Source organism: Cinclus cinclus, chromosome 13, assembly GCF_963662255.1.
Source record: "Cinclus cinclus chromosome 13, bCinCin1.1, whole genome shotgun sequence".
Classification (NCBI taxonomy): Eukaryota; Metazoa; Chordata; class Aves; order Passeriformes; family Cinclidae; genus Cinclus; species Cinclus cinclus.
The window spans coordinates 8,886,187-8,913,027 of NC_085058.1; the positions used below are offsets into that span (position 1 = coordinate 8,886,187).

Sequence of the window (26,841 nt, forward strand, 5' to 3'; positions counted from 1 at the left end):
AGGCAGTATGACATTCTACGATAGGAAATCTTAACGCTTTTCATTTGTTGATTATTTTACTGTTAACCTTTTATTGTTGAAGAGACCCTGGTAATTCTTGGACATTAGTTATCTGGAGCCTCTCTTGGAGGAGATTATTTTTAAGAACCTCCTTTCTACATAAAATACTACCTTAAATATACCTTAAATAAATCCTTTACAAAGGATTTATATTAATATATATAATATTATAATAATATATTATATGATAATAAATCCTTAAATAAATCCTTTATCACGTGCAAAACTAAGAGAAAGCTCTGTCATCATTACTAGAAATTACCTAGATTGGCTCAGAGTTGAAAGAACATATTGAAAGTTTTACTTTACTCTGTAATATTACTAAATAGTTAGCATTTCTGATTTGTGCCTTTGGATAGCAGGAAGCCCTGCCCGACCTACTTTTATTTTAATCACCAAAAGGATCTTTTGTGATTTGATCCTGGCAAAGTTCAGCTATAACAGTTCTGGTGTGAAAGCTGATTTTGTGAGTGGTTTGGTGTTTTTTTTTGTTTTGGTTTTTTTTTTTTTTTTTTTTTTGTTTTTGTTTTTTTTTGTGAAAGGATATTGGTGAGAGGAAAGCAAAAGCAAAATCCTTTATATGGAATTTATTTCTTCTCCCCTCCTTTTAGGTCCTTTTAGTTCTGTCCTGAGGTACTGGCATGTTACTGCAGACACTGATGTTAGACACAGCTCTTGGTGTTAGAAACAGGGATGTGTTCTGTAGCATTGTCTGAAATGGGCTGTTACTAGATCCAGTTCTTCTCCTATTCCTCTCTCCAGTGGCAGATGTCTTTATTTCTGCAGGCAGGCAACAATGCAGCGTTTTTCTTGTAGAAGAAACATCTGCTACAGGACAGTTTGAACACCTGCAACTTTTCTCAAGGGTATGGAGTGTATGAAGGCAAATATTCTGATGCTTATATTGAAGAATGCTCCATGCTGTTCACTGTATTTAGCTCCTCAAATTTCCTCCTAAATTCCTAGGCCTGTAAAGCACAGGAAAGTTTTACAAGCAAACCATAAATTCCACGTATTCAGATCATCTTGTTCATACAACTTGTAAAAACATTGAGAATATTGAATAACTAAGTAGATAGGTATTCCTTTGTAGAGCTGGAGCTTCAAAACTACATTTCACAGTTTCAGTAATTTGCATTCCCTAAGTAAACTAAGAAATTGTCCAAGCTCTTACAGCCCCCTAGGACTGGGGTAGCAGAGGGAGGGAGGTTCACCTTGGACTGCCTGCAGTGGTTCCCATTCCAGCTGTTGCTGCTTGGTTTGTGTTCTCTTCCTGCCATCACAGCAGGGCTGCCTCAGCTGCTTGTGCAGCATTTGCTGAGAGACTGCAAACGTGTTTGTTTAAAAATAGACATTGTAAATAACCAAACATTGATGTTCTCCCAGTTTATAACTCTCCAGTTTGAAATAAATGTAACTTCACCCTCAAAAAATAGTTTATTTCAGCTGCACCGTTCTGGCAAAGTCTTACTGTTTCGGATAAAACCCTTGCCTAGCAGGGAGGCAGGAAGAATTGATTAGTGTTCCTCACACCACAAGAGACAAGTTGACAGGCCTCATTTCATCCTGAATTAAAACACTGGAGTCTGGGGATTATTTATGAATTGTTTTTCCATTAAAGATGGCAAACATCTGACTGTGTGGAAGAGTTTGAACTCCATTTACATTGCTGGTTGAGACTTCCAGACAGTTTGTGCTCAGTGTGTGTAGTCACCCCCCAGGGCTGTTTGCAACATGCAGAAGAGTTGCTGCTTTGTCTGTCAACATTTCTTATCCTGTTCCTCCTTCTGCACTCTGGAACAGTTAGCAGACATTCTAGGGTGCTTGTGGTCTGAATATTTCTTCACAGTTAAGCAAATGTGCCAGTATTGATCAGGGAAGCAAGCAGTTAAAAATCAAAAATGTGCATGTTACTGAAAATTGAGCACAATTCTGGTTTTTAATTGCATGTGGGCAAAAAATGGGGCATTTTATATTTCTCTAAAACTGGTGAAATTTATAGAAGATTGGATTGAGCCAAGAATGGGTAGAGTTTAAAAAATTACAGCGTGTAACTAAATGTTAAAGAAACGCATTTTAGTTAATTCTGGAAAAATGCTAAGTCAGGGCATGAAAAAATGTTCCAGCTCTGTATAACAGAACTTAGATGTTCACTAGGGCAAGGAAAATAAAAATTGCCTTGATTCACATGAAAAGAGGCAAGATAGTTGAGCACTGAAACAAGTGAGAGTTGAGAAGCTTGTGGAGTTGTCTTTGTTACTGGCGGATGAATCTGTATGTTAAGTATTTGTAGCAGCCTGTCTGCAGCACTTCTTAAATTAGAAGATTGGAGACTAGACTGAGACACCAGCTTAATTTCCTTTCTTTGCTGCTTTTGAAGCAGCTTGAGGAAAAAAACTGAGACAAGAAAGGATTATGCAAGGAGACTTGTCTGCAAAAGCTCACATCAGCTAAATCTTACATGGTGAGTGCAAAACTTACCATCCAGTGCTCCCCTGTGAGCATCTATAATGTCGGGGTGTCTGGGAGGGGATGAGGCCTCGTGGGACTGCAGGGGGCTGGGAATGTCCTGTCTCATCCCTTGCACCCAGTGCAGGGCCCTCCATCCAGTGAGTGCCTCGGTGCAGACACTGGTGTTGAAATTAGGGCAGACCTGTGAATTCTGCCTCTTGGGGGCCTGTGTTATCAGGCCTTTGAGAACTGACTCATTGAAGAGTTGCTTTACATGTTAAATCAGTAGCTTTATTTCCTTGAAGTTATTGAGATGTTTAATATGTCTGCATGTGTCTCTTAGGACTGTGCAGGGACAGGAGCTTGTAGGTTTAGCGTCTGTGTTTTAGAAAGTTTCTGGCAGCATCCTCACTCTGATCTCTTCTTGGAGCTTGTTGCCATCAGGAGTGGTTCAGCAGCAAGGACTGGACACAGATACAGATGCCCACAAAGCCCTATGGTACAACTGCCCCGTCCCCCCAAATCCTTCCAGCTCCTGCTCACATGGTCTGTCTCTGGTGTCTGTGCCAGTTTTGGAATCAGTAACTTTTTCTGCTGTCTGTGAAGGTGGGAAATAAAACCAGTTTGGGGAACTTTGGTGCTTGCTGTGTTTCAATATAGTAGACTAGTGCATTTGCTGTATTTTATTTTTTGTATACTTAGAAAAAGTTGTGCTCGCACCTGCAACTTCTTCTCCCTTAGACAAGGAGGAGGGTCAGTAGTTTATGCAAAGGCTAGAGGTGTTTTACCTGGTTTAGAGAGATCTAGTTAGCTACTGTGCTTACTTTTAAAAGGGGGAAAAAGAGATCACTTGATCAGTCAGCAAGACCACATGACAAGCAGCTGAATGTAATTAGTTGGGGAGGGTGGTTGTGTGGGGCTGGCAGCTTCCCATGCCCTGCAAATATTAGAGCTATTAGTCTGTACTACATTATTTTGGTTTTGTTTCTTTCTCTGCTGATGCTTCCTGTAGATGAGAAATGGCTCTTTTTGCATGACTATGGTATTCAAGAGATTTGAACTGTGTCAGGAAATTTGTCACTGAAGCACGTTTGGAAAACTACAGATCCATTCACAGCTGTTAAACATAGGTATGTAAACACTTTCTCTTTTCTGTTTATTTTCAGAAGATTTATTACATTGTTTTCCTTGAGCTGACTGTGCCAGCTGTTTTTCTGTTAAGAGTTTTGAAACACTGTTGCTCCACTTTAACAAGCTACCTGGAATACTCCGATTTGGAGAGTTGAGCATTGCTGCAACCTCATGTTCTAGAGGGAAAAGTAAAGCTGGGGAGTACAGCTGACTTATGTAACACAGGCTTTGGGGTTAAATAACAAAATTGCAGCTCTTTTGGTACATATTTAGTCATTGTTTTTCATAAATAAATCGGATTTAAATACAAACCAGGGTAAGTTTATTGACATGATGCTTTAAGTTATAGCTTTTGTATTTTCCAGATTCTGTACTGCACTAGTATATAACTCTGAACTTCATAGAAAACATTAGCAAGTTCTCTTCAAAGTTTAGTTAGACAAAACAATCCTTTTCCAGCCTGAGAACCAAGGACACCGTTGCAGCTTCGGCCCAAAAAGTGTAAACAGCAGTGAATTGAAGAGAGCAATCCGGGAGGATGGGACTCCATAACCTGAAGCTGTAATTGGACAGTTAACCCCAATATGTAAATGGACCAAAACTTATAAAAGTGTGACAACTTGGGACCTGGAGTCCATCTTAGGTCCATCTTGGGTAGAGCCACAGCTGAGCTCGTGTCATGCCCAAGGTGTGTATCCATTGGAGGCCTTTTAACAAATACCTACTTTATTCCCTTAACACTGCCTAGCCTCTGTTCTAGGTAGCCTCTTTAAGCATCAAACAAAATAAATAAAATGACTGCAGTGAGCAGTGTCTGGTCCCTGTAGCCATAAGATGCCTGCTCTGGTCCCAAGCCACCAGCCTACATTTTCTTCTGTGTTAAGTCAAACTTGTTCTGCAGTTAGAAGGTGAAATTAGACCCCTGATTGATAGTAACTGTGGTGTGCAAATAACATTTAGAATACTGAACAAAGTAATTCAGTATTTTGAAATGTTGCATTGGTTGAATCGTCTTCCCCTCTATTTCTTCCTTTGCATTAGCATTTCAAGATAAATGATACTGAATGAAACAGTCCTTTAGAATGGTGGGGTTTTTAAACTGCATTGTGCACCAACACGTTTGTTATCATGTTTGCTAAAGGAATGATAAAAGGCATGAAAATGGTGTATTGCAGAGGCTGTTATTTTTAATTACAAAAAAAAAATGGATAGCAAGGAACCATGAGAGCTCATCTAGTTCACATTCCTTGTTCAATCATATAGTAATGACTTGAATCTTAAAATTAATGGTAAAAGCAATAGGAAGGTGGGCTGTTTGTATCTCCTTTGGAAGAAGATCAGAATATATGTACCCATCTGACTAAGTCATGTCATGCCACCCCAAGCCTGATTTTGTAATCAGGCATCCTTTCTAGCCATGTGTTTGCCAGCATTTTTTTAATCATGGACCAAACCTCCAGTTTTTATAGACTGAAAATAACCAAGGAGGAGTTGTTCAGAGAACAGAAAACAGTATTCTCCACTTCTGTGGAGGTCACAAGGCTTTCCTAGGGTTTTATTTGATGTCTAGCATAGAATGTCTTAAGATGATTTTTTTTCTCCAGATCATCACCACCTGACTTGTGTTTATGAGAGAGAAGTGAGAAATTCATAAATGAAGTTCAATAAATATATTTTCTTGTAGTTTCCTTATGGACATCCCCAGTGTGTGAAAAGTTTATGTAGAATAACTGGGAAAAAGGATTTTGTAAACACTGATGCTTGGCTGACTTTTTTGTTTTTCCTGTGCTGTGTGGATGGTTTGGTTGCTGTAGCTGCTTCACTGTAATTTACTGTTATATAATACTTTAATTTATTGCATTACCTGTGCATTTGTAATGTGTGTTACAGAAACTATTTCTAGCATATTTTAGTGTAGTGATTTCTAATAGCCTTAGTTATTTGAGGATTAAACTTTGATAATGTTGGATTCTTCTGTACACTGCAAAACAATTTGCTAGTATTTGGTGCTGCCACCCTTTCCCTCACCACACTCTTGCTGGATTTCCATATACTTGCATGTTTCTAACATATCTTTAATTTAGGACTCTATCTTAAACAAAGATATCCTTAGTAATTCAGCCTGGTAAAGGCAAACAGAGAATCTAATTCAGCTGGGCTTCTTTAAGCATGTCACCAACAATGGCATTAAAGAGAAACTGTATTTTTTTTCTTAAGAAACAACAAAAATTCTGAAAATATAGAAAAGTTAGAATGACCTCAAAAAAATCTTAAAACAGTTAATGGAAAAATATCTGGAAGGTATCTTAGGAGGAGGGGAGAAATAAACTCAAGACAATGGGAAGGAGAGAAAGGAGTAACTTTTACTTGGCCTAAAATGTTTTACTTCATAACTAGGAAAGAGTATAGTTCCTGCTTCTGAATTTTTGTTTAAACACTGTGTTGTAGAGATACAGTTTCTTCTTAAAAAGATCTATTTTGATACATTGTGATGAAACTGTTGGTATAAACAGAAGAACTGGGATCTTTGTGAGGAAATTCTCTGGGAGTGGGTTAGTTAGCACCCCTCCACTACAGGCACTGCAGCTGTACTGATTAGTGCTAACTGAGATTTTCCTTTTTTCACACAGTTGTTTGTTTTTACTGGAATCTCATTACTGAATTCTTAGTTTCTTCTATAGTAGATCACATACACTGATTTAAAATCAAACCAAATGCTGCAAGCCAAAGTTAGTCTTTTAGCAGATGATGAGACACCAGCACCTACTTTAATGAGACTTTTTGTATAGAAATTCTTGTGGGACAGTACCATTGCAACTTGTGCTCAGAAGGACACAGCTGAATAGATTCTTTCCTATTACTTACCTTTTATGTTCCCTCCATTTCAGAGGTTTGATGCCTTTCTCAGTTATGGTGTAGAATTGGTGGTTTGCCAGTTTGTGTGAGATTTTTCACAAGCAGGCAGCTTTTCTATTTGGTGTCTCTCCAAGACAGCACAGTCTGTATGCACTGTGGTGTGATAACTACATATGCATTTCCCTGGCAGTTTTGACAAGAAACTTGCACTGCTTGGATCAAGTAGAGCATTCTGACTGGCAATTTATTTTCTTAGGAAAGCTTTGTATATTTTTTCTGGAACTTGGGTTATAGAGGTGGTTGTTCTGTAAGCTTACTGCTGCTTACGAAATATTTATTAGCTATAAACAGAACCATTCTGCATTTTAATTGAAGCCTTCTTAGGGTAGAGGTAGGGAATTGCCTGTTACTGTAGGTCAGTTCAAGTGAAACTTCATGCTTTGTATGCATGAAATGTTATGAAAGAATTCTTTAGGAAGACACCTACAGCATGAAAAGCTGGCAACAGCTGCCAGGTTTAAGGTGGGGTTTTACCCTACAGCCATCCTCGGGCTCTCCCTCCATTTGGGAATAACTAAAAGGAAAGGTATGGGCAAACTGTGGCATTAGGATTGTGCTGCTTTTTGCTTTCCTTGCTCATATATTCCTATATAATGCCAAGAAGTGTAAGAAGTTCTGTTTTGCTGTGCTGTTTATTTCAGGAGTCTTTGTTGTGTATCAGACTTTAGCTATAATTCGTGCTGTATTATGGGATTCTGATCTGAGCAGTGAGATAAATACTGCTGGCAACTCAGGATGAAAAACAGCAGACTTTTTGAATGGAAGCTTTGTTTTGAGCAGTTCAGCCTGCTTAATCAGTGCTTCTTTTGAATTATGCCTTCCTGGAGGCTCTAGAAAGCTGTGCTAGGGTACGAATTGAAGCCAACATTTTGCCAAAGCACTGTCTGAGTATTTTGGCAGACTGCAGGGCCTCAGTAGAAGGCTTGGGGAGTGTTAATTTGTGCTGCAGTTCTGAAGCTGTTCAAGTGGAGGATAGGGTAGAAGTAGGGGCTTGGCTTTCAATCCTTGAAAGAATAGCCCACTCAATCACCATAGTTTTAACTTTGCTTTAGTTTGAGTGATACTTTTGAGCCACAAACATGCTTCAAAGTGTCTGTATCTTGCTGTCTCAAAGATTTCTGTGAAGATTTCTGCTTTGCTGTCACATGTTAGTGACTTCTTGAAGAGAACTGGTTGTGGCCTATTGAATGCAGCCTATTTCAGGCAGAACTGGTGTTTTGTTATGTAATGGGCATGTTAAGTTATGGCTAGAGTATTCCCAGCAAGTTATTTCTAAATAAATTTCATAAATGCTATTTTTCATAGAATTTATGAAATATGGAAACATCATATACACTCTTATCTCCCAACATGTTTACTGAACTAGTCCTGCTCAGTACTGGCTGAAAATCTTTCTCAGACTGTAGCTATTACAGACTCTGAAATTAAAGGCTCAGTTTCTTTTTGAGACCTTTTAGGAGCAAATTATTCACAGCTGCCAGCCACCTCTCTGAGTCTTTGAAGTGTCCTGCTGCCAGCCTGCACTGCTCTGACTGGCTCCCCATGGCAGCACAATGTCGGGTAGGTCCAGTGAGCTCTGCACCTACAAGGATGCTTCTGTCAACATTTTCTGGTTTTTAAAAGCATGGGGGAAGTGAATGCTAGCTCTGAGCCTCAGTTCTATCAATCTAGAGCCTTCCTTCCATCTCTGTCCATTCTATGCCCTTCCATGCTTAGCATCTCTGACTGTCCTGTGATGCTGGATTTGAGGAGTAGAAGAATAACTTTTTCTAGTTGCTGGACAGGGTTTTAACTGACAATTTCCTTTGCTTTCCCACAGGTAACTATGAACTTATTTTATCCTTTTCATTACATTCTTTTAAGAAATCCCTCTGATTAAATACTTTCACCAGTAACTTTTTATTATTCCTAATGTTGTGCTTCATATCCATAGACAATAGAGTTTTCCAGCTCACTAGAAATGGATATGGCTTAGTTGTTCAGTCAGTAACTTTGATAACCAGTAAATTTTCAGGGGAACAGGATGTTTTCACTGGTTACTGGAAGAATGAACATTAGTCCTGCTCCAAAAGGCCGTGATGCCTTGTTATTAGCTGCTTTCAGAATAACTTCTAATGGACTTCAAAATTTTTGGATATTTAAGTGGAACCTAAATAATGAGAAAGCATTTAATTTGCTAAGAAATAATATACTGTGACCCCTGTTAGTTTAGATCTCAATATTACAGAAAAGCAATAATGCTAAAGAATGGTAGTGACTTCTGAAAAAATGGTTGTTGTATCTTCCAAGTAACAACCAGATTAGCAAGGGAAATGTTTACTTCCTAAGAAAAAGCAAAAACCCCATGTATTTCCCAATCCAAAGGATGAGAAGGTTGATTAAATTCTGCAATGCAGTTCTTTCCTGCCTCACCCCTTTGTCTGCTTGCCCACGTCATGTTAGAAGAATGATGTAGTTTTATAGTCCCATTTGTATCATATTCATGTGGTCTTCACTCTTATCTAACAATGATTAGGAGGTATCTTCAGGTGTCTGGTAGCTGACCTTCTCCATTGACATTTAATTGTCCTAATCAAGGTAATTTATTTTGCCAGATTATTCCTCTCTAATGGAGGATGTATCTGGTATCCTTCATAAACTTGGCAGTCTAACCTTTTGGAGAATGATTTTCTGTATTCCAGGTATCTGGCCTATGAAACAAGGTAGAAGGTAGCTGAGAACTTTCCAGTTCCAAAAGAGAAGTATATCTATATCTATCTATATTGTTTTGGCTATTTTTTAAGAAGCTGCAAATATTTTCCTCTGGCCATTTACAGTGTGTGCTTTAATGGAATTAAACAAAGAACCTGACCTGACTAACATGTATTGCTGCTTATTGAACTACTCATGTAGGCAGAGCATAACTTATACTTTCTTTAGCATGAGTACCTGCACATTTTCTTTGAGATGCTATTTCATTAATATTCTACCTGCACATATGAAACTGCTTCCTTTTTCAGTTTTTAGAGTTTAAACTTCTAAAAAAAATTATTATTATTATTATTCCTCTTATTCTGCATTTTCATGTGTTTGGTTATCTGCTGGAGATTTTTTATCTTCTAGAAAACCAAACCATTCCTTAAAGAAATGCACAATTCTTATTATCCTGTGTGAGTCTTAGTATCTTCTCCTTTACTCTTCAGTGGATATTTCTGTGGGCAGAAATAGAAGTGTGCTCTTTTTTCTTGCCCTTCTGAATTTGACAGTGTTGCTGAATCAGTGGATGATCAAACTTCTGGGTATTCCCCACCTGTGAACATGACCAACTTTGTGGGTGAAACTCTTTTGTTAGAAACAGTTGGAAAATGTGTCTGTATAGGACTGTAATTCATAATTCCTTGATCCTGTGAAGAGTAGGTGCAGTGCAGTGATATGTTCCAGATGTTAAGGTTAGGCTGTGAGGAAGGAGGTGGGTCCCAAAGTGGTCAGAATTGTCACGTTATGGAGAGTGCTGAGCATTGCCCTGAATTTCCTGTTTATAACTTAGTGAAAAAGCATGGAAGCACACTTGGAAGCCAGTGTGGCTTAATGTATTTATTAGAGGAAGAGGGGAATGGTTGAGGATGGAGTAAGTAGTGTGGAACTGCTTAAAAGAAATTAAAAATGCTTGTTTTACTTTCCCCAGTTTACTCTGGAGTTTATTCACTTTATACAGATGTTTGCTTCAAGGCTGTAACTTGAAAGCAGCTTCTGATGAGAGTGCAAAGAGGTAACTTGTGAGACTAAAGCTCTTGTTCCCAGGCTGGGGACAGGTCCTCTGGGAGAGTTCAACTGTTTTCCTCAAATAGGGTTGCAAATCTTTATTTATCTACCATATTTCCCTATTATGGAGCATGAAAATGTTAGGAACTGATAAGGGAATAGAGATGGTTCTGTGCTTTCTGCACAGAAGTTGAAGCTGCACAAAGGTCCTCCTGTATGGGGAGTGCTTAATAACCATCTGCAACACTCCTGCTTTTATTCTTCATTTTTTTCCCAGTTCCATGCTGCCTTTCATTTATTTGTGTAACTGAGATAACCTTTGAAATCCAGCTGCCTGATTGTTGGTTTGGTGATGCTGAAATGCAAATGCAATTGCAAAACTAACTGTTGTTTCATTTCCTGGCTTCTCCATTCCTAGTGTCTCCTGGTTTTCTGGAAACCAAGTCCAGAATCTGCTGTTTCCTTGCCTGGCCTGTTGTACAAGGTTCTCACCACATCAGACCTGCTGCTTCCCTTTTGTGTCCCCTTTCTGGGTGGGATTATCATTTTCTGCCTAGCATGTCCCATGGTAACTCATTCTCACAGTGCTTTGTGTGCCTGTCAGTTCATGCTCTCAAAATGCTGCAGTTGTAGCAATGCTGAAAAATGGTTGTAGAGAACCTTCAGCCAAGTAAAAGTGACATCAGTGTTTGGAGGCTAAAACCTTCCAGCCTGTGTTTTTGTACCTAGTTTTGCAGATTCTTATGTATCTTGAGCACCCTTAAAATTGGCTAGATCTTTCCAAGAAAGAGGTACTCCTTATACATTGATCCTGCAATTCCTTAGAATTCCTCTACAGTTGAAACTAAAAACATCATAACAGTAGAATGTCAGGTAAAGCAATTGAAAGTAACCAAGGAGTAGTCTTTTTTTCATGTTGTTTGTGTTATGGAAAAGCCCCCAGAAGTCACAGAAAATGTCATTTTGACCAAAACTAAAGCAAGCCAAGTCATACATTTTCCCGAGAAAAATAATAGTGCAGCTCAGAACATTTTGGTGAAGTGCTTATTCATTAGTTCTCTTCCCCCAGCACAGCAGGAGTTTATGAACAATTGTTGTCATGATATGTTTACGTTACATTGTAGGGATCTGGCAGCTTTTAACAAAGCACTTGTAACAAAGTGCTGACTAAGCAGGAACATTATTTAAGTCTCTGTCTCTTGTTTGGACAGAGCTGGCTGGTGTCTGATTGACAAGTTCTTCAAGCATTCAGGTGCTGCTGGAGCCTTAGAGCAGGGTGAGGCCATTCAGTGTGCTTCGCCCACACCGAGCAGGAATGTGGTTTTTGCTTTGCTGTAGTGTGGTGGCAGTGCTGGTGTGACAGGGTTACTGAACTTATTCCTCTGCACTCTGGATCACTTTCTCAGAGATGGAGAGACACGTAAAACACTCATGAAGTTTGTTTGTGTAGTATCTTGGTGAAAAAAAAAATTAGTATGAATTGATGTGCACTTGCAGAATAATCAAATCTGTACAAATGCATTATTGCCCACCAAGAGACCTGCAGTGTCTTGTTTTTTTCTCTGTGGGGGATTTTGGACTAATTTTTCCCCAATGCCCATGTCAACTCTAATCACAAGCATGGAGCCTCAACAGAAAGAAAGCAATTTACATTAAAGACTGCTGTATTCTCAAACATGAGGTAAAGAATGTAAAGCTATGAATGGAACTGAACAGGTGTGATCCATATACTCCATCATTAATGCATTTTTGAATGAAAACCCCTGCTGGGAACAACATAATTGCTTTAAGGTGTGTAGGTGATTTTACAGCAACTTTAGACCTGTTCCAAGGTAGGTCTTGCACGAATCTCTTGAAATGCTGTTTGCCTCTAGGAATAAAAGGGACATGTGAGCTGTGTAATTGCTTACCAGCCATGCAGTGAGGCAGCACCCTCCTAGACACAGACATGGGCACACCTCTTTATCTCTGAGCACCCATCAACGTGGATGCAAACAGCTGACACGTAAGCCTCTTGGCTGTGGGCTGAAGAGGTGGTGCTGGAAAAGTACTCCTACTGGAAGTACTATCTGCAGTGTGCCCTAACTATTCCTTTTGCAGAGCTGGGGTAAGTGGTATACCTTGCTTTAAAGCGATGTGCTTGAGGACTGTCTGGTTAGGGGCACGTTCAGATTTCCTGAATTTTACACTGTGTGTATGTATACATGTTTTTATTTGCAGATCAATGCTTTTGATTTTCTTTTGGCTTGTGTTTCCATGTGTTAGTCTCTTTTGCCTTCCATTTTCCTCTCCATCAGCTCAGTAGCAGCACAGGAGTTGCATGTTTTGTGTAAGGCCATGCATGGGGGAAATCCTGCATGTCAAGCCAATTTCCTTAATTTATACAGGAGCAAATCTGCCTTAGTCTGGAATGTTTTATCACACAATAGTCCTGTGACAGCTGTGTCCCAGAGGCAAAAAGATTAACCCATTAACATTGATGTCTGTAATGTCAAAGTACCTTGGACTAGGAAATGCAGGGAACAAGAGGAGCACTTGATTTGGACAGAATCCCTTCTTTGATAAGGCACAGTCTGTGTGTGGAGGCTCCAGAGCAGCAGCTGTACAGGCACAGCTCAAACGCTGGCAGTGGGGGGTCCTGTCAGCCATGGAAAAGGCCAGTGGAGCTTTTCCAGCCCTTGTTCACAGCTCTTGTGCATCTGCATACAAGGCAAAGTGCAAAGCCAGAGCTGAATGGGATTTCAGGAGGGATTTGCAACAGGCAAAACTATGGAGGGCTTGATGTGGAGTTTAAAACTGTGTCCATTAGTGATTTTTTTTTTTTTTTTTTTAACCAAGGAGTTCTTACTCTTAGAAGCCAAGTTTGGGGATGATTTTCTTTTGGTGATGTTATGAATTCTAATTGTATCATTAGTTTTTTTCAGAATCTTCCTTTTCTACCTCCTACTTTCCTGATATTTGAGGTATGGAAAAGTGGAAGGAAAGACTGGAAAAAGTGAAACTATATAGCTAATTAAAAAAAAAAAAAGGCAAAATTGGAAGGAAAAATAGGATGGGTTTTAGTAGCAAGGTCATGATTTTTAAAAACTTCACAGCAGTTTTTGCTGTGAATATACTTTGCAATGAATATATTCTTATTTCTCTTATGTGAAACTGGATGTGTCTGGACACTAGGACTGCAGGTCTCGGAAGTGGAGGGTGGAGATCACTTTTTAAATATTTGTACAGGGAGGAGGACAAAACTTGAAACTGCTATGAAAATAGCTCTTTACATGTCTCCAAGGATAGGTTAACTGTGCAGGGTTTCACAAGAACCACTCCCTGGAGATATTTGAATAATAGATTGACATTATGGGGTGCAGTGAGAGGTGTGTGCATTTCAAAACCAAGGGAGAAAATTTCCTTCTCAAGCAAATCTTTTAGAAGGCATTTTTAGAACCCTTCCTGTGAAGGGTTCCTCACCTCTGTCAGTCCTTTGGAAATTGTATTTTGTACCAGCCAAGGGGAGAATTGAAGTTTCAGTGGGCCAACTGAGGTGTGTTTGTCCCGACAGACATTCTACAAATCAGATGTAACACTAGGAATACCTTTTAGATTTTAGTTCCCCAAGGCCTAATCTTGACCTTTCTGTTTTGGCCAGAGCTTTCATGCAGCCCTGTCCAGTGGAAGGTACAGCTGAACTCTAAGGCTTCCCAACAGCTCCATGGCAGAGGTGCAGTGCCCTTCCTTCCTTCCTCGTGTGGTCTTGCACAGGGTGCATAAATCAGCAGTGATCAGGTGCACTGTCATTGGTACCTGTTATTAAAATGTATTCTGTACACCTACAGTGACCCAACAGAAAACCAACAAGACAAGGCAAATACATCTGTGCAGTGGCATAGCACAGTAAAAGGCATGAAGAAAATTTGTCTTTGTGTGATATACTGGCCCTAAGATTTACATCTAAAAAATCTTTTAAATCTTTTTAAATCTTTTAAAGCAACAATTAGTTTAGGTATATTGAGACTGAAAGAACATGTAAGCTCACCCTTGAGTAGAGGATGAGCTTACACAGCTCTTAGCCCCTTGAGAACATCTGAGGGCAAAGGAAACACCATGTTTGAGATGGAAGTATAAATCAAATGCAGCCTTTAGAAAAATCAATCTCTTTTTAAAAAAAAAATATTTTTCCTTTTCTTCTGGTATATTTCAATGAAAAGACTTTGGTAGAGCTACAAGGTAGGTGATCTGGTTTTACTTTGCCGACTGGGGAGAGGATTTAAAAAATTCAATAACTACCCCCAAATTATTTTTGCTGATACATGCAAGTGTGTCTAATGGATCAGGGCTCTTAATTTCTGAAAATGTTCTTATGTCAGTGTTTGGGCTGCCTGTTCAACTTGCTTACTTGAATATGCTGATCCTTCAGACCTGTGTGGTGCATGCAGTCCTGTAGTTGGGTGCATTTATGTAAAAAGCTCACTGATAACTCTTGCTGTAGGGCTCTCCCTTTCAGCCTTCTACTCTATTGCAAAACTTTGGTTAAAACACAACAGTAGGAATTATCTGGCTGTGGCACAGTAGTGAGTGTGAACTCTGTCACCTAAACCCCTTTCCTGCAAGCTTTTGCTGGCATTGATGTCATAATGTGAAATATATGTTGGCTGTGAAAGGGAGATTTCAGTGCTTTTCAAAAGGGAAAAAAAGTGTTATCTGCTTTCCACTGACTCTTCAGCTGAAGAATATCTGGGGTAAATCTGACTGGTGTCTGCTTTTTAGTAAGCCACTTATGGCCACATCAACTAGTCACAGTTCTGACTTGTAACCAAGAGCAGAGCTATTATAAAGGTGAAGCTTTAAAGAGAGTTATGGTTTTAGCTGAATGGTGGTGATTGACACCCACATGCTGCAAACACAGCTTGTTCCAGACCTCAAGCTGTGAGTTGATATTCAAGAAATGAATTGGGTTTTATTTTTTTTTTGCCACTGATGCAAACTACTGCAGTGTTTGACTTGAAATTAATAACTTCATCTACAAGCTACAGGCTACAAGTAGTTCCAAAAATACTTACAGTTGAAACAGTGGATTTTACTCTTTTAAAATTTTATTTCATCATCTATTTTTTTTTTGTATTTTTGGGACCTTTTTCTGTCCTTCGTAAGAAGCAATTTTATGCAAGTTTTCTGTTGCTTTTAGAGTGGTTATTTTAGGCTTATCTTTTCATGTTCATGTCTTTGAACACAGTGTAAGGCAGCTCTCTACTGTTTGTTTTGGGGGAGGAGAGGCTCAGTAGCTATTCAACAGGAAAGTGCCAGTGCACTTACATCAGCTTTTCTAGTACACGTGAAATTTGCCAGTCATTTTTGTTACACATTTTAGTTATTCCTATACTTAGACTGATGAGAAAATGGTTGTTTTAAAAAAGGTACAAAAAAGAGAGGAATTTCTTAAATGTGTATGAACCATTGAAAAAAATGTGTGTGTTTGTTTAATGTCCATTCAGGATCAAGATTTAATTTGAATGGCTAACTAGCATCACAATAAAAAATAACCTGAAGATTCTTCTTCAAAACAAAAAACTCAACAACAAGATTCAAGACTGAAAAATAGCTATTAATAGAAAATTACTGTAAATTTTGTTGAAATATAGTGGACAGTCCAGGAAAAAAAAATGGGGTTTTTTTATATGTTACTAATGCCATAGTGAGTACGAGATCAGAATTGCACTGCTAGTACAATTGAGTAGCTATTGCCAATTTCCATGAAGATTAAAAACAGTTCTCCAGTTTATGTTCCAGATACCTTGATTTTCAGTCTTGTCTGAAGAAGTTAAAATTGTGTTGCTTTTCCTTTCCAGTAAGAAGAATGTAATAAAACTAAAACTGCCCTTTTTCAGTCACAGCTGAATTTGATATTGGTAATTTGTGTAATTGAGAATTTAAAATGAAGTCTGTGTAAAGGAGTACAGAACGGGCCCCACCACTTGCTGCTTTGTAGTTCAGGGAATGATTTGTAGTTTAAACATTTGTTAGAAGAAGTCCTGGCAGAGCTCTGGAGTAACTATTCCTTTTTGCTTTGCTCTTCAAGGTGCCGCCTGAATTCTCACTATGTCTGATGGGGACTACGATTACCTCATAAAATTCCTAGCACTTGGTGATTCCGGAGTAGGAAAGACCAGCCTTCTTTACCAATATACAGATGGCAAATTTAATTCCAAATTCATCACAACAGTGGGCATTGACTTCCGGGAAAAGAGAGTGGTGAGTTTTTATGAAGAATGTGCTACTTGAAAGTGGTGTCTGTCTGTGTGAAGGCCTGCAATCAGTGTTATTGTGTGCTTCATTTTGTGACAGGAAAGGCCTCATCTGACCTGGCTGTTTTTGTCATTGCTGTGTACAGACCCATTTCCCCGAAAGTTAAAGAGCTGATTGTAAGAAACCACTTCTTTTTGCTCAGCAGGTGTTGATGAGTGTGTTTACTCTGTGACTTGTGCACACAGTACCTGGAGTACCACTTTTACTGTTGAACACCTTTCACAAGGAAGAACTGAACTGTAGTAAAATATTTTTGCTGGGTATGAACTGAAACGGCTACTAAACAAATATATGCAGTTTTTTTAAACATGTGGATGAAGTGGTACATGCAGCTGATCTGGCTTCCTAAGCAGTCATCACTAGCAGAGAAGAATTATGAAATATAAACATGCTTTTTTCAGCCCCTGAATTGCTATTAAACTAAGCAAATGTACTTCTAATATGAAGCTGAGCACTAGAGTGAAATAGCCAACTGAATGCTGGTCCTTACTGCTCTGAGAACTGGAGTTGGCACAAGCTTTTTGTTGTTACATACAGGTATTAAATGTCTTTCGTGGTAGCGTGGTGATTTCCTGTGCCCAGAAATCTGGATGGTGTAATGGGCATTGTGCAGACTGGTTTTTGGTGCATGACACGCACCACAGTAGTTCAAGGACTAGACTAGATATCTTAGTTAAATGCCAGACTGGTCTCTTGAATAGGTCATTGTTCTTTTTCTGGGATTGTCAGCATGGTGGTTTACTTGATCAGCTTATTTGATAATTCAGGATGAGGTTTAGGCTTCAGAGCCTGATTCTTATAATACATAAACGTGTTGAATTTGTGGATGTGTAAAGATATGTTTGTAGCTTTTGTAATCTTAGATTCAATGACACTTGAAGGTAAAGAAGATGACCTAACTCTAAGCATCCTAAACAAGAAATAAATCTATTTTTATCTGATCATTCCAAGACCAATAGATGCCCTCATTTATTTTTTTCATGCTGAGCAAACTCTTCAGCTTTTACTTTTATCATCCAATTTCTGCTTTATAAGCTGTGATCTGATAAGATCTACCCTCAGCAATATTTCAGCAGCATTTTGGCAGCTAAGTATAGATGTCATTATCTCTGAGTATATTCTGTTTGCTAATGAGATTTTGCTGCTACTACAAATACATTGCCAGATTGCATTTTTGCTTTCTTGTACTTTATTTTGAACGTGATGTAAGGTAGTAAAAAAATCCAGAAAATCAAAACACTAATATTAATCTTGTCTCGTGGCTCTAAATATCTGTCTGGAGTCCATAGTCTATTGGGTACTGGTTTTTCAGTTTCACTTTTACCCTTATTTCTAAATGTTTAATTGGATGCAATATTAAAATGCATCTCATACTACTTTTGTCTTACAAAGCAGAGGATTGAGTTGTAGTTGGGATCTGTGCATCAGCAGTGCTACTTTTGCTGCACTTAATGACTTTAAATGTCAGTTCTTTTGTGTTCTGTAGCAGCTGAACACAGTCTTGCAAATTTACCTTTTCCAGGTGTATAGACCCAATGGGCCAGATGGTGTTGGTGGCAGAGGACAGAGGATCCATCTTCAGCTCTGGGACACTGCAGGGCAGGAAAGGTATGGCTCAAGATGGCAACAGGAGCTTACTTTAACAGCAATGGAAAGCTTCATACGGGTACCCATTAAATTCTAACTGTAATTTACAACTGTAGAACACAAAACTTGTAATTCTTGCTTTTTAGTCTTTTTTCTTTCATAGCCAGTGCATGTAGATACTTCTAAAGCTTGTCTTTTTAAAGTTCTCTTTAAGTTTCTGTAAATATGTTGGGAAAGTCAGGCAAAAGCATCTCAAAGGATTCCTTTCTATTGGCCTGTCAAAATACTAGCATTCTTGTGGTTGTTAGTCTTAAATTCAAGGACTGATGTGTATAGGAGATAATTTTTTGTTCAAAGTCAGAATTTCATTATTGTTTTAAGTTTTGAATCTTGATCAAGGCATGCATTATAGTAGAAGATTGTTTAAAGCTCTCACACTCAAGTCTCCTTGGTGCCTTAGGCCTTGATTAGGCCAAAGAAATGTTAGCAATTTTTCTTACACAGTCCCTGCCTCAGCAAAACAACTATGAATATTTCCTTCTGGTTCATTCAGTCTCAAGTTACCTCAGTTCTTCTATGACTGTAAGCAATTATGTTTTCAAAGTAACTTGTCAGATGACCAAATTAATTTCACTTTGCTGGTCTAGGTTTCGTAGCTTGACTACAGCTTTCTTCAGAGATGCCATGGGGTTTCTTCTCCTCTTTGATCTGACAAATGAGCAAAGCTTTCTGAATGTCAGGAACTGGATAAGTATGGCTTTTATTCCCCCTTCTTTCTTTGCATGGATGGAATGGGGAGTGGGGGTTATGTTCATAATTATGGCGTCTCACTGAGAATGAGAACTTAAAATGTGGGTTTTTATGGCTTTCTCAGTAAAAGAATGTAAGTGTTGTATTCATAATTGCAATAGCTGCTAGTGATGGCTTCCAGGGCTCACCTGAAATTTAGCTTTGCCTGCTGAACTTGAATCTTAACCTATATAAAAGAAAGCTGAATCTGTATCCTATCCCTGGCTCTGGTGCTGTCCAATAATTTAAGTATGTGGGAAGCCTATCCAAAAATATTTTGATTTACCTGAAGCTTGGTCAGCAAAACTTAATGGAAGGCAAATGTTACTTGGCTGGTGTATCTAGGCAAAGGAGTTCCCAAAGTGCATCATCCTTCTGGAGAGGGCAGTAGATCCTTTCCTGGCAGCTCACTGTAGACAGTGAGTGTAACACCTTAAGCTGCAGATACACAAGTTTCTGTGCCAACTTTGCCAGGCTTCTGTTTGCCTGTGTTTTTCACTGTGTATGTGACAGGGGAAGCCTACCTGTTCTCTGGCTCCTCAGTGCAAGTGGAGAAGTGCTGTGAGCCAGGAGAGAACAAGCTTGGTTTGTGGTAGTGTTCCTAGGGAGCTGTGTGTGGCAGTGACTTGTGACTCCTCTTCATGTTGGTGCTGCCAGGTCAGCTACAAATGCATGCATATTGTGAAAACCCAGACATTGTGTTATGTGGAAACAAGAGTGACCTGGAGGACCAAAGGATGGTGAAGGAAGAAGAAGCTAAGGAACTTGCAGAAAAATATGGGTAAATAACTTTCTTACAATTATTTCTGTTTTTAGAGCAGAATGAGATATTTTCTGTAATGCTTTTTCCTGTATACTAACAGGTTATTGTGAGAATAAGCATTTTAGAATGCTAACTGGCTGGTATGATATCTTTTTTCTATCTGAGAGTAATGTTTTCTGTATAGTTTAAGAATAAGTTCTTAGTAGTGCAATAATCTTGCACTGGAGATTGCCAAATCTTCTTTTCCTGGCAGTAAACAGTGTATATTTTCACAAACATTCTGGAAAATAGTGAGAATTTAGCTAGAGAGGCAGGTGAATAATGGGGTCCCTTCTTTGCTCTTACCTGTGCTGAGGCATCTGCACTCTCACAGGCTCCCAGAGAGTCTAAGAACTGAGTCAGACCAGTAGGAAGACAGGGTAGCCTTGCCCTTCCCCTTCCTGGCAGGCGCAGGTCATGTGCCTCTGAAGGAAGTATGTGAAATCTTTGTTCCTATCGGATATTAATTTGTACTTTTATACTCCCTTAACTCTTTAATGCATCTCATCTTCGGATTACATTTGCATTTCGCTGAGAATCAAAAACACACTTCTGAAGGAAATAATCTGATGCATTTGTTGTGTTTTAATTCACATAGTGAAGCAATTTTCTAGCACATGAACTGGATTCCCTCTAGCACATGAACTGGATTCCCTCTCAAATGAAAACTAAGTTAAATTATGTGCTCCAACCACTAATCCACCTTCTGGAGGGATAGAGGAGAACTGCTCCAAAGTACCCACAAGACAGGCATAGTGTGAACACTGGCTCCTCAGTGCAAGCTGTCTTGTTCTGCAGGTCTTCTGCTGTGTCATGATGTTTACTCGACACAAATTAGCTTGACTTGGCCACAAAGAATCATTGGAGGCAAATCAGAATCAATCTGTCTATGAGAGAGAAGTGGGTTTAGTGCAGTAATGCCTTCTTACTTTTTCCTTCTGTGAAAATGCTTGTTTGAAGTCTATGTCACACAAACAACAGCAAGTGCATGTGATACTTTAACCAGCTGCTTGTGAAGGAACAAGAAGTTTCAAACAGCAGCAGATAAAGTGTGATAATATCTTAAATCTCTTTGCATGTGACTTCTGAAAATATTTTATGAAGTATTTTTCTTCGTGGCTGAAAATGCAACTTAATTTAGGAATAGTGAGCTAAAAGTCAAGGTTGTAACATCCAACCTGTAGGCAATTACAAAGTTCTATAGAGGTGAGACAGGATGACTGCCAGGAGTCACTTTCTCCTGAGGGGAGGCAAGCTAAATCCTGCTGCAGTGAACAGTCTTCTGGTAACTAAAGTGTGAGATAATGAATATCCCCTTCTGTGGAAGGGCCTCCTATGGATATGTGATATATTTGAAACAGATTGCAAGAGACCTGCACAGACACAGTAAGATACATTTGGCCACTCATTGAGTCTTGCAAATTAAGTAAGAAATTTAAACTTAAAATTCTGAAGTGATGGTATCAGTTTGCTGGGCAATAACACAAATGCAGCCACTGTAGCACCACACTGTGGGGAGCACTAAGTACAGAAGGCCATAGCCTATGGACCCACAGTGGAACATCCTGATCCACAACAATAAAGAAAGCAAGCAATGTACTTTAGAAACCAATGTGCCAGAAACTTGTCTTGACAAAGATGTAGGTGTTCTGAGCACTGCGATTTCTTATTTTATGTAAGACAGTTTAGAGTTGTGGTGTCAATAGAAGAAAGTCACCTTCTGTAGTGATGAGCACCACCACACTGTGAGTCTTTAGTGCCTTGCCTGCAGAGGAATGGTCATGGCAGCATTCCTTTTCCTGCGATTGCTTTGTATTTGTACGCACAAGTCTCCTTACCAATTTCTATGCACACCAGCTCTGGAGTAACTGCATGTCTTGCAGGGAATGGAGTTAAGAAAAACAGACCTCAGGAGCACAACTTTGGGAAATCATGCTGACAAGTGCCTCTGTAAATTGTGGACTCCATTAACGTTTGCTCTTCTGCCCTACCTTCAGGCAGCCAGTTCATTAATTTCTAATTCCAGACCACTGAGCACTTAGTGTCTCCCTGCTATGGAGTAGCAGTGACAGTCTTAGTGTGAGATCTAAGTACATGGCAGTAATACGGTATTATGTTTTCTCCTGTGAACGACAACTGTGTGATGTAAGGTTATGTTTTTTGTCTCCTGCAGAATACCATATTTTGAAACCAGTGCAGCAAATGGGAATAATGTAAGCAAAGCCATTGAAACTCTGCTTGACCTCATTATGAAGCGCATGGAACGATGTGTGGATAAATCCTGGATCCCTGAAGGGGTGGTGCGCTCCAATGGGCACAGCTCTACAGAACAACTGAATGAGGAGCAAGAAAAAGGCAGATGTGGCTGTTAGCCCAGTTACAGTTAACTTTAATGTGTATGATACAGTACAGTTGCAGCTTACCTGTTTATCTTCAGGACAAATTGCTTTGTGTAGTTATTTAATAAGCTATATTAATTCTTGATACAATTTTTTATTTGCTTTCTCTCAAACAACATTGATCTTCACTTGTAAGGTATGCAGTTTATTAGTTGTGGGACAGAGGTTTAATTTGGTTTAGCACTGGATGTTCCTCTAATTCTCTACTTGGGGGGGAAAGGGGAGGAAAGGAATTTTTATTACCAAATTCAGAAACATGTCTCTGTGGACAGCCAGAAAAGGGTAGGCTTCTGAGTTGAAGGGCTTGCAGTTGTTCTTGGCAGTCTCCATTAACTACACAAGTAGGCATTTAGATTAGATATTGTGACAGCTCTTGGTGTGCCCTAACAGCAAGATAACCAGTTTGCTTCTTGGTTTTAAACAGAAGCATTTAATAATTTCACCAACTAATAACAATCTTAAAGAGCACATCCTGTGTTTTCCACAAAAGCCTGTGAGTAGTATTTCCTTGCTCTCCTAATCCATCAGTTTTCAGTGATGAAAACCTAAGGGAAGCTCTTCAGTACAGAATAAGAAGCTCCAGAGAAACACAGGGGTGTGCACATAGAGCACTTGGGGCATGTCATGTAATTGAACATGTAAACTACAACTGTACTATATGAAATATATCCAACGCAGCCTTTGAGATCTCCTGACATCATCTGAATTTCTAGAACATGCATGTACGTAAATGTATATGTAAATGGCATAACTGTGCATCTGTTATGTTTCTTTCATATTGCTCCTCGTGTTTTAACAGGAATACAGGGCAACCTAGATGTCAGGAAAATTTCATCAGAGTTGGTGCTCTGCACTGAATTTGTATTACCAAACACATATTGAGAATGTTTCTTCAAATTTGGATTAAAAAAATGAATGATTATTTTCTTCTGGTGAGATGCAGCTAAGATATTAGTCCTGTAGATCAGTATCTCTATGAATTTAGAATACTCATTTTATTCTGCCAACCTTTGTGTCCTGAACATCTTGATTTTCATATAGTCATTTATGGCTTGTTCATTTCCTTTAGATTGTATTTTAAAAAGAATAGAGTTAGTTTTCTTCCCCCCCTCCCCCCCCACTATGGATCACATAAATGTAATTTTTGGTTTCAGTGGATCATGTTACTCTAACCATTTTTATTTATTCATATGACCTAGGAAACAATCAGTATTTTTTGGGCTTTTGCCCAGACTGATTTATAAGATGTGCCTACCAAACTGTTTTCTACCCTGGCAGAGGTTGTATAATTGTAAGGTATTGCCAATTAAAGTCATAACATGCCAAAATGAGTCTTGTTACAGACCTTCCACAGCAGCTTGTTTACAGAACTCCAAAGCTATTGCTTATTTAGAAATTATGTATTTATTTATTTAAATATTCTAACTACTGCATTTTCAGGCAAGTATCGATACCAGTTATGAACATGAATTGCAGCATAACAAAATTTTTGAAGGAAGGACCAAAAATGTTTCTAGAATAGGATATAAGGAAAAAAAATGATGTAGCTTCCAGTTATATCAATTAATACAAGAATAAGTGTTAAAACTTGGTTCTTAAAATATTTTACACAGTAATGCATTGTTCTTTAACAAACACAACGTGTAAATATTAGATTTTTATCACAGCCTACACAAAATATTTTAAAAGTGCAATATAATTAGACTGCTCTGGGGCTAAGACAGAGATAAAAGAAATTTATATGAGTATAGGGTTTTGGTTTTTTCTACTCCACTTCTAAAATGCTTGTAGACCGGAGTTACTGTAGTTTAATTCAGAGTGCCTTTTGAAGTTACCATCATGTTTCTGACCAGTAGAGTAAGAAACTCTAGTGTAAGACACAATGCATTTCAATGTACTTCAGTGTCTGAATTTCTTTTAATGTAACTCTTTGCTTTTCAGAGGGTTGCAGTGGAACTTGTCATGCATTAACTTAAAATGGGAGTTTTCATGCTTATAGCTCCATCCAGTTCCTGAAAACTTTAAGGATTATTGCAACCAGCTATTGAATTAAGTGACTACTGAAATAGTGTAAAAATATTTCCTTTTTGAATACTTATGTTTAAATTGGATATTAAATATTAAATACTGAAACTGTCATATTTGTGTCATGCCTATTATTTGTGACTATTTGCAAAGAGGTTCTACATAAAATTGCTTTGATGTCAGCCTTTGAAATGTGACATATGATTTAGCTGTTTGAATTATTTGTTCCCTTTTAAATTCTCATAAGAAATCATGGGAAATGTTTCTTGACAGTAAATTACACTGTTCTTAGTAGACCAGTACTGGTCTTAATAAACAAAGAAACAAGAATTCTTATGTGACACAAAACTATTTTTTCAAGAAAAGTTGTTTCATTTCAGTGTCAGATGGAGACAGATTGATGTGTAATTGAACAAAGTTTTGGAAAGTGTTTCCATTAAGATGGATTGTCTCAGGATTTTTTATTATAATATAAAATAGTTAGACATTCCTGATATGAACTTTGCTAGCACTGTTGAACTGAATTGTAACATTTCCTGTTGTCTCGTTTCAATGTCAGTCTGTGCCCTGCACTGTCCCTGTGTGTTGTGAGGATTCTTTGTTCAGATATGTCCAAGGTCTGTGCTGTGGTTGAGGTACTTCTTGGTGACTCTCTCTTGTGCTGACCAAACCAGTCAGACAGGGCCTGGTGAATGCTGGGTGATGCCAGGAGGAGCCCAAACCCAGAGAAGTCAAAGGAGACATCAGTTCTGTGTTCATAAGACATTCAGAATGCCGCTCATCTGAGAGTGTTGCGTGTTCAGACCAAAGGGAATCAAACAATACATTTTTTTCAACTTTATTGCTTCTACAAAGGTAAGGAGCCTGATTTTTCAGAGTAACTGTTTCTCTCAAGAGCAGTGTCTACTACCAGGTAGGTTAAAATGTACTGGAGGACATTGCTGCTATTCAGAGGTTCCTTGACAGACAAGAGAATGAGCTGAATCCATTAAGTTTAAAAAGGGCAAGTGTCACTGGCTATTCCACCTGGGCTGCAATAACTCAATGCAGTAGTGCTAGCTGAAAAAACATTTTTCAGATAAGGGGATAAGCATCCTGGTCCAAAGCAGGCTGACCAAAATGCAGAGAAGTGTGCTGCTGTGGCAGAGAAAGCCAGCTGTATCCAGGGCTGCGCTGGTAAAATGAAGGCAGCAGGCTGGGAAAGTCAGGCTTTCCATATCTTCTGCAATGATAAGACTGAGTGGAGTTCTGTGCCCTGTTTTGGACCCCTCAGTAGAAGGAAGATGTTGACACACTGGAGTGAGTCCAGCAGATGCCACCAAGATCAGAGGGCTGGAGCACAAGGGGTAGGAAGAGACAGAACAGACTTTCCTTAGCTAATCTAAGGGAGACCTTTCTGCTATCTTGAACTCTAAAGGGTGGAGCCAGACCCATCTCACAGGCACAGGGAAAAAGGCAAGAGAGAAACATTCTTTAGAAAATGCAGGCTAAATAGTAGGAAAAAACTGTCACCATACAAGTGGACAGAAATTGGAACGGGAGCTAAGGAAGCTATGGAATCTCCATCCTTGAAGACACTAAAAACTAAACTGGAAGTGGCCTTGAGCCTGGCATTATTTTGTTCTGCTTTGAGCAGGGCTTTACTCTAGATGTGGAAGTGTCCAGACACTCCAGAAGTGTCTTCCACCCAACATGATCATATTTCTCTGAACCTGATCCTACAAGTACATTTGCCTGACAGTTTATTCTTTCATATGATTGTATGACAGTTGTTTTACTTCTGTTAGGAAACTTGTACAAGTGTGTCAATACTTGCAGATCAGAGCTTTTTTTGCTATGAGTTTAAGGTAGTGACTTGAGATGTTTGATGAAACAATTCCTACTGTAATAATCTGTGTCAGAAACAAATGACCCACTTGCTTTGCTGCAAAATCTCTTCTTCCAGTGAGGCTGTCTTTCAGCTGGATCCCTAATTCTGCCTGTGAATAACTATTAATGGAGTAGAAGTACATATTGTGTTTTTGTAATTTGGATTTTGTTACCAGCAACCTTCAATGTGTATTGCCTTTTAGTCAGGAACAAGCACTTCAAATCTACAGCATGATGGCTTGTAGAGATTAGTGCTTTGATGGGAAAAAAGAGCTGGGGGTGAAAAGCTAATGGTAAATGCCTGTATTATCACTGTGCACTCACATCCTATCTGTCTGCTGGACGTATTGGTGACAGTCTGTTATTCAAAGTGTTTAAACTGTAGAAGCACCAAAGACTTCACAACACAGTGCTCTGCCAGGAAAAAGCTGTCGTCTGCCAGGAAAAGTGAAATAAATACAGCCCATGGGAAAAAGAAGTTGCACAGGCAGGAAACTCAAAGTAATCAAACTGAAAAAGGAGAACAGCCCTGGACCTAAGCAAATTTGTTTACTATTTGGTTTTGCCTCTAGCTGTAAACTCGTCTACATAGCTTGCCTCATAAAATTGCATTTCGTGTGTGTTTACCGTTTCTTCTTATGGCCTGGGTCGCCATCCTCTGTCCCAGGCACAGAGCCCTTGCTGCAGCCTGCAGTGTGAGAATCATTAACGTCCTGCCCAGTCCTGTGCTCTTGCCTGGCTCTCCTGCAGTACATGTGGCTGAGGTCTGGTTTTCAG

At 39.0% G+C, this 26,841-nt stretch overlaps 1 protein-coding gene across 1 annotated transcript; it reads left to right on the forward strand.

Annotated features, from left to right (window-relative positions):
* Window positions 1-3,527: 3,527 nt before the first annotated feature.
* Window positions 3,528-24,225, forward strand: RAB27A (RAB27A, member RAS oncogene family). The gene is made up of 6 exons (XM_062501167.1): window positions 3,528-3,641; window positions 16,367-16,539; window positions 18,116-18,201; window positions 18,828-18,931; window positions 19,627-19,750; window positions 21,945-24,225. The coding sequence occupies exons 2-6, from the start codon at window positions 16,387-16,389 to the stop codon at window positions 22,141-22,143; spliced, it is 666 nt and encodes a 221-aa protein (XP_062357151.1). The 5' UTR covers window positions 3,528-3,641; window positions 16,367-16,386; the 3' UTR covers window positions 22,144-24,225.
* Window positions 24,226-26,841: the final 2,616 nt, after the last annotated feature.

Excerpts from the sequence above, each read along its gene's own strand:
- RAB27A (XM_062501167.1), top strand. The coding sequence starts at position 16,387 with ATGTCTGATGGGGACTACGATTACCTCATAAAATTCCTAGCACTTGGT. Across the intron at positions 18,202-18,827 it reads GACACTGCAGGGCAGGAAAG|GTTTCGTAGCTTGACTACAG; the intron begins GTATGGCTCAAG and ends TTGCTGGTCTAG. Across the intron at positions 18,932-19,626 it reads GAATGTCAGGAACTGGATAA|GTCAGCTACAAATGCATGCA; the intron begins GTATGGCTTTTA and ends TGGTGCTGCCAG.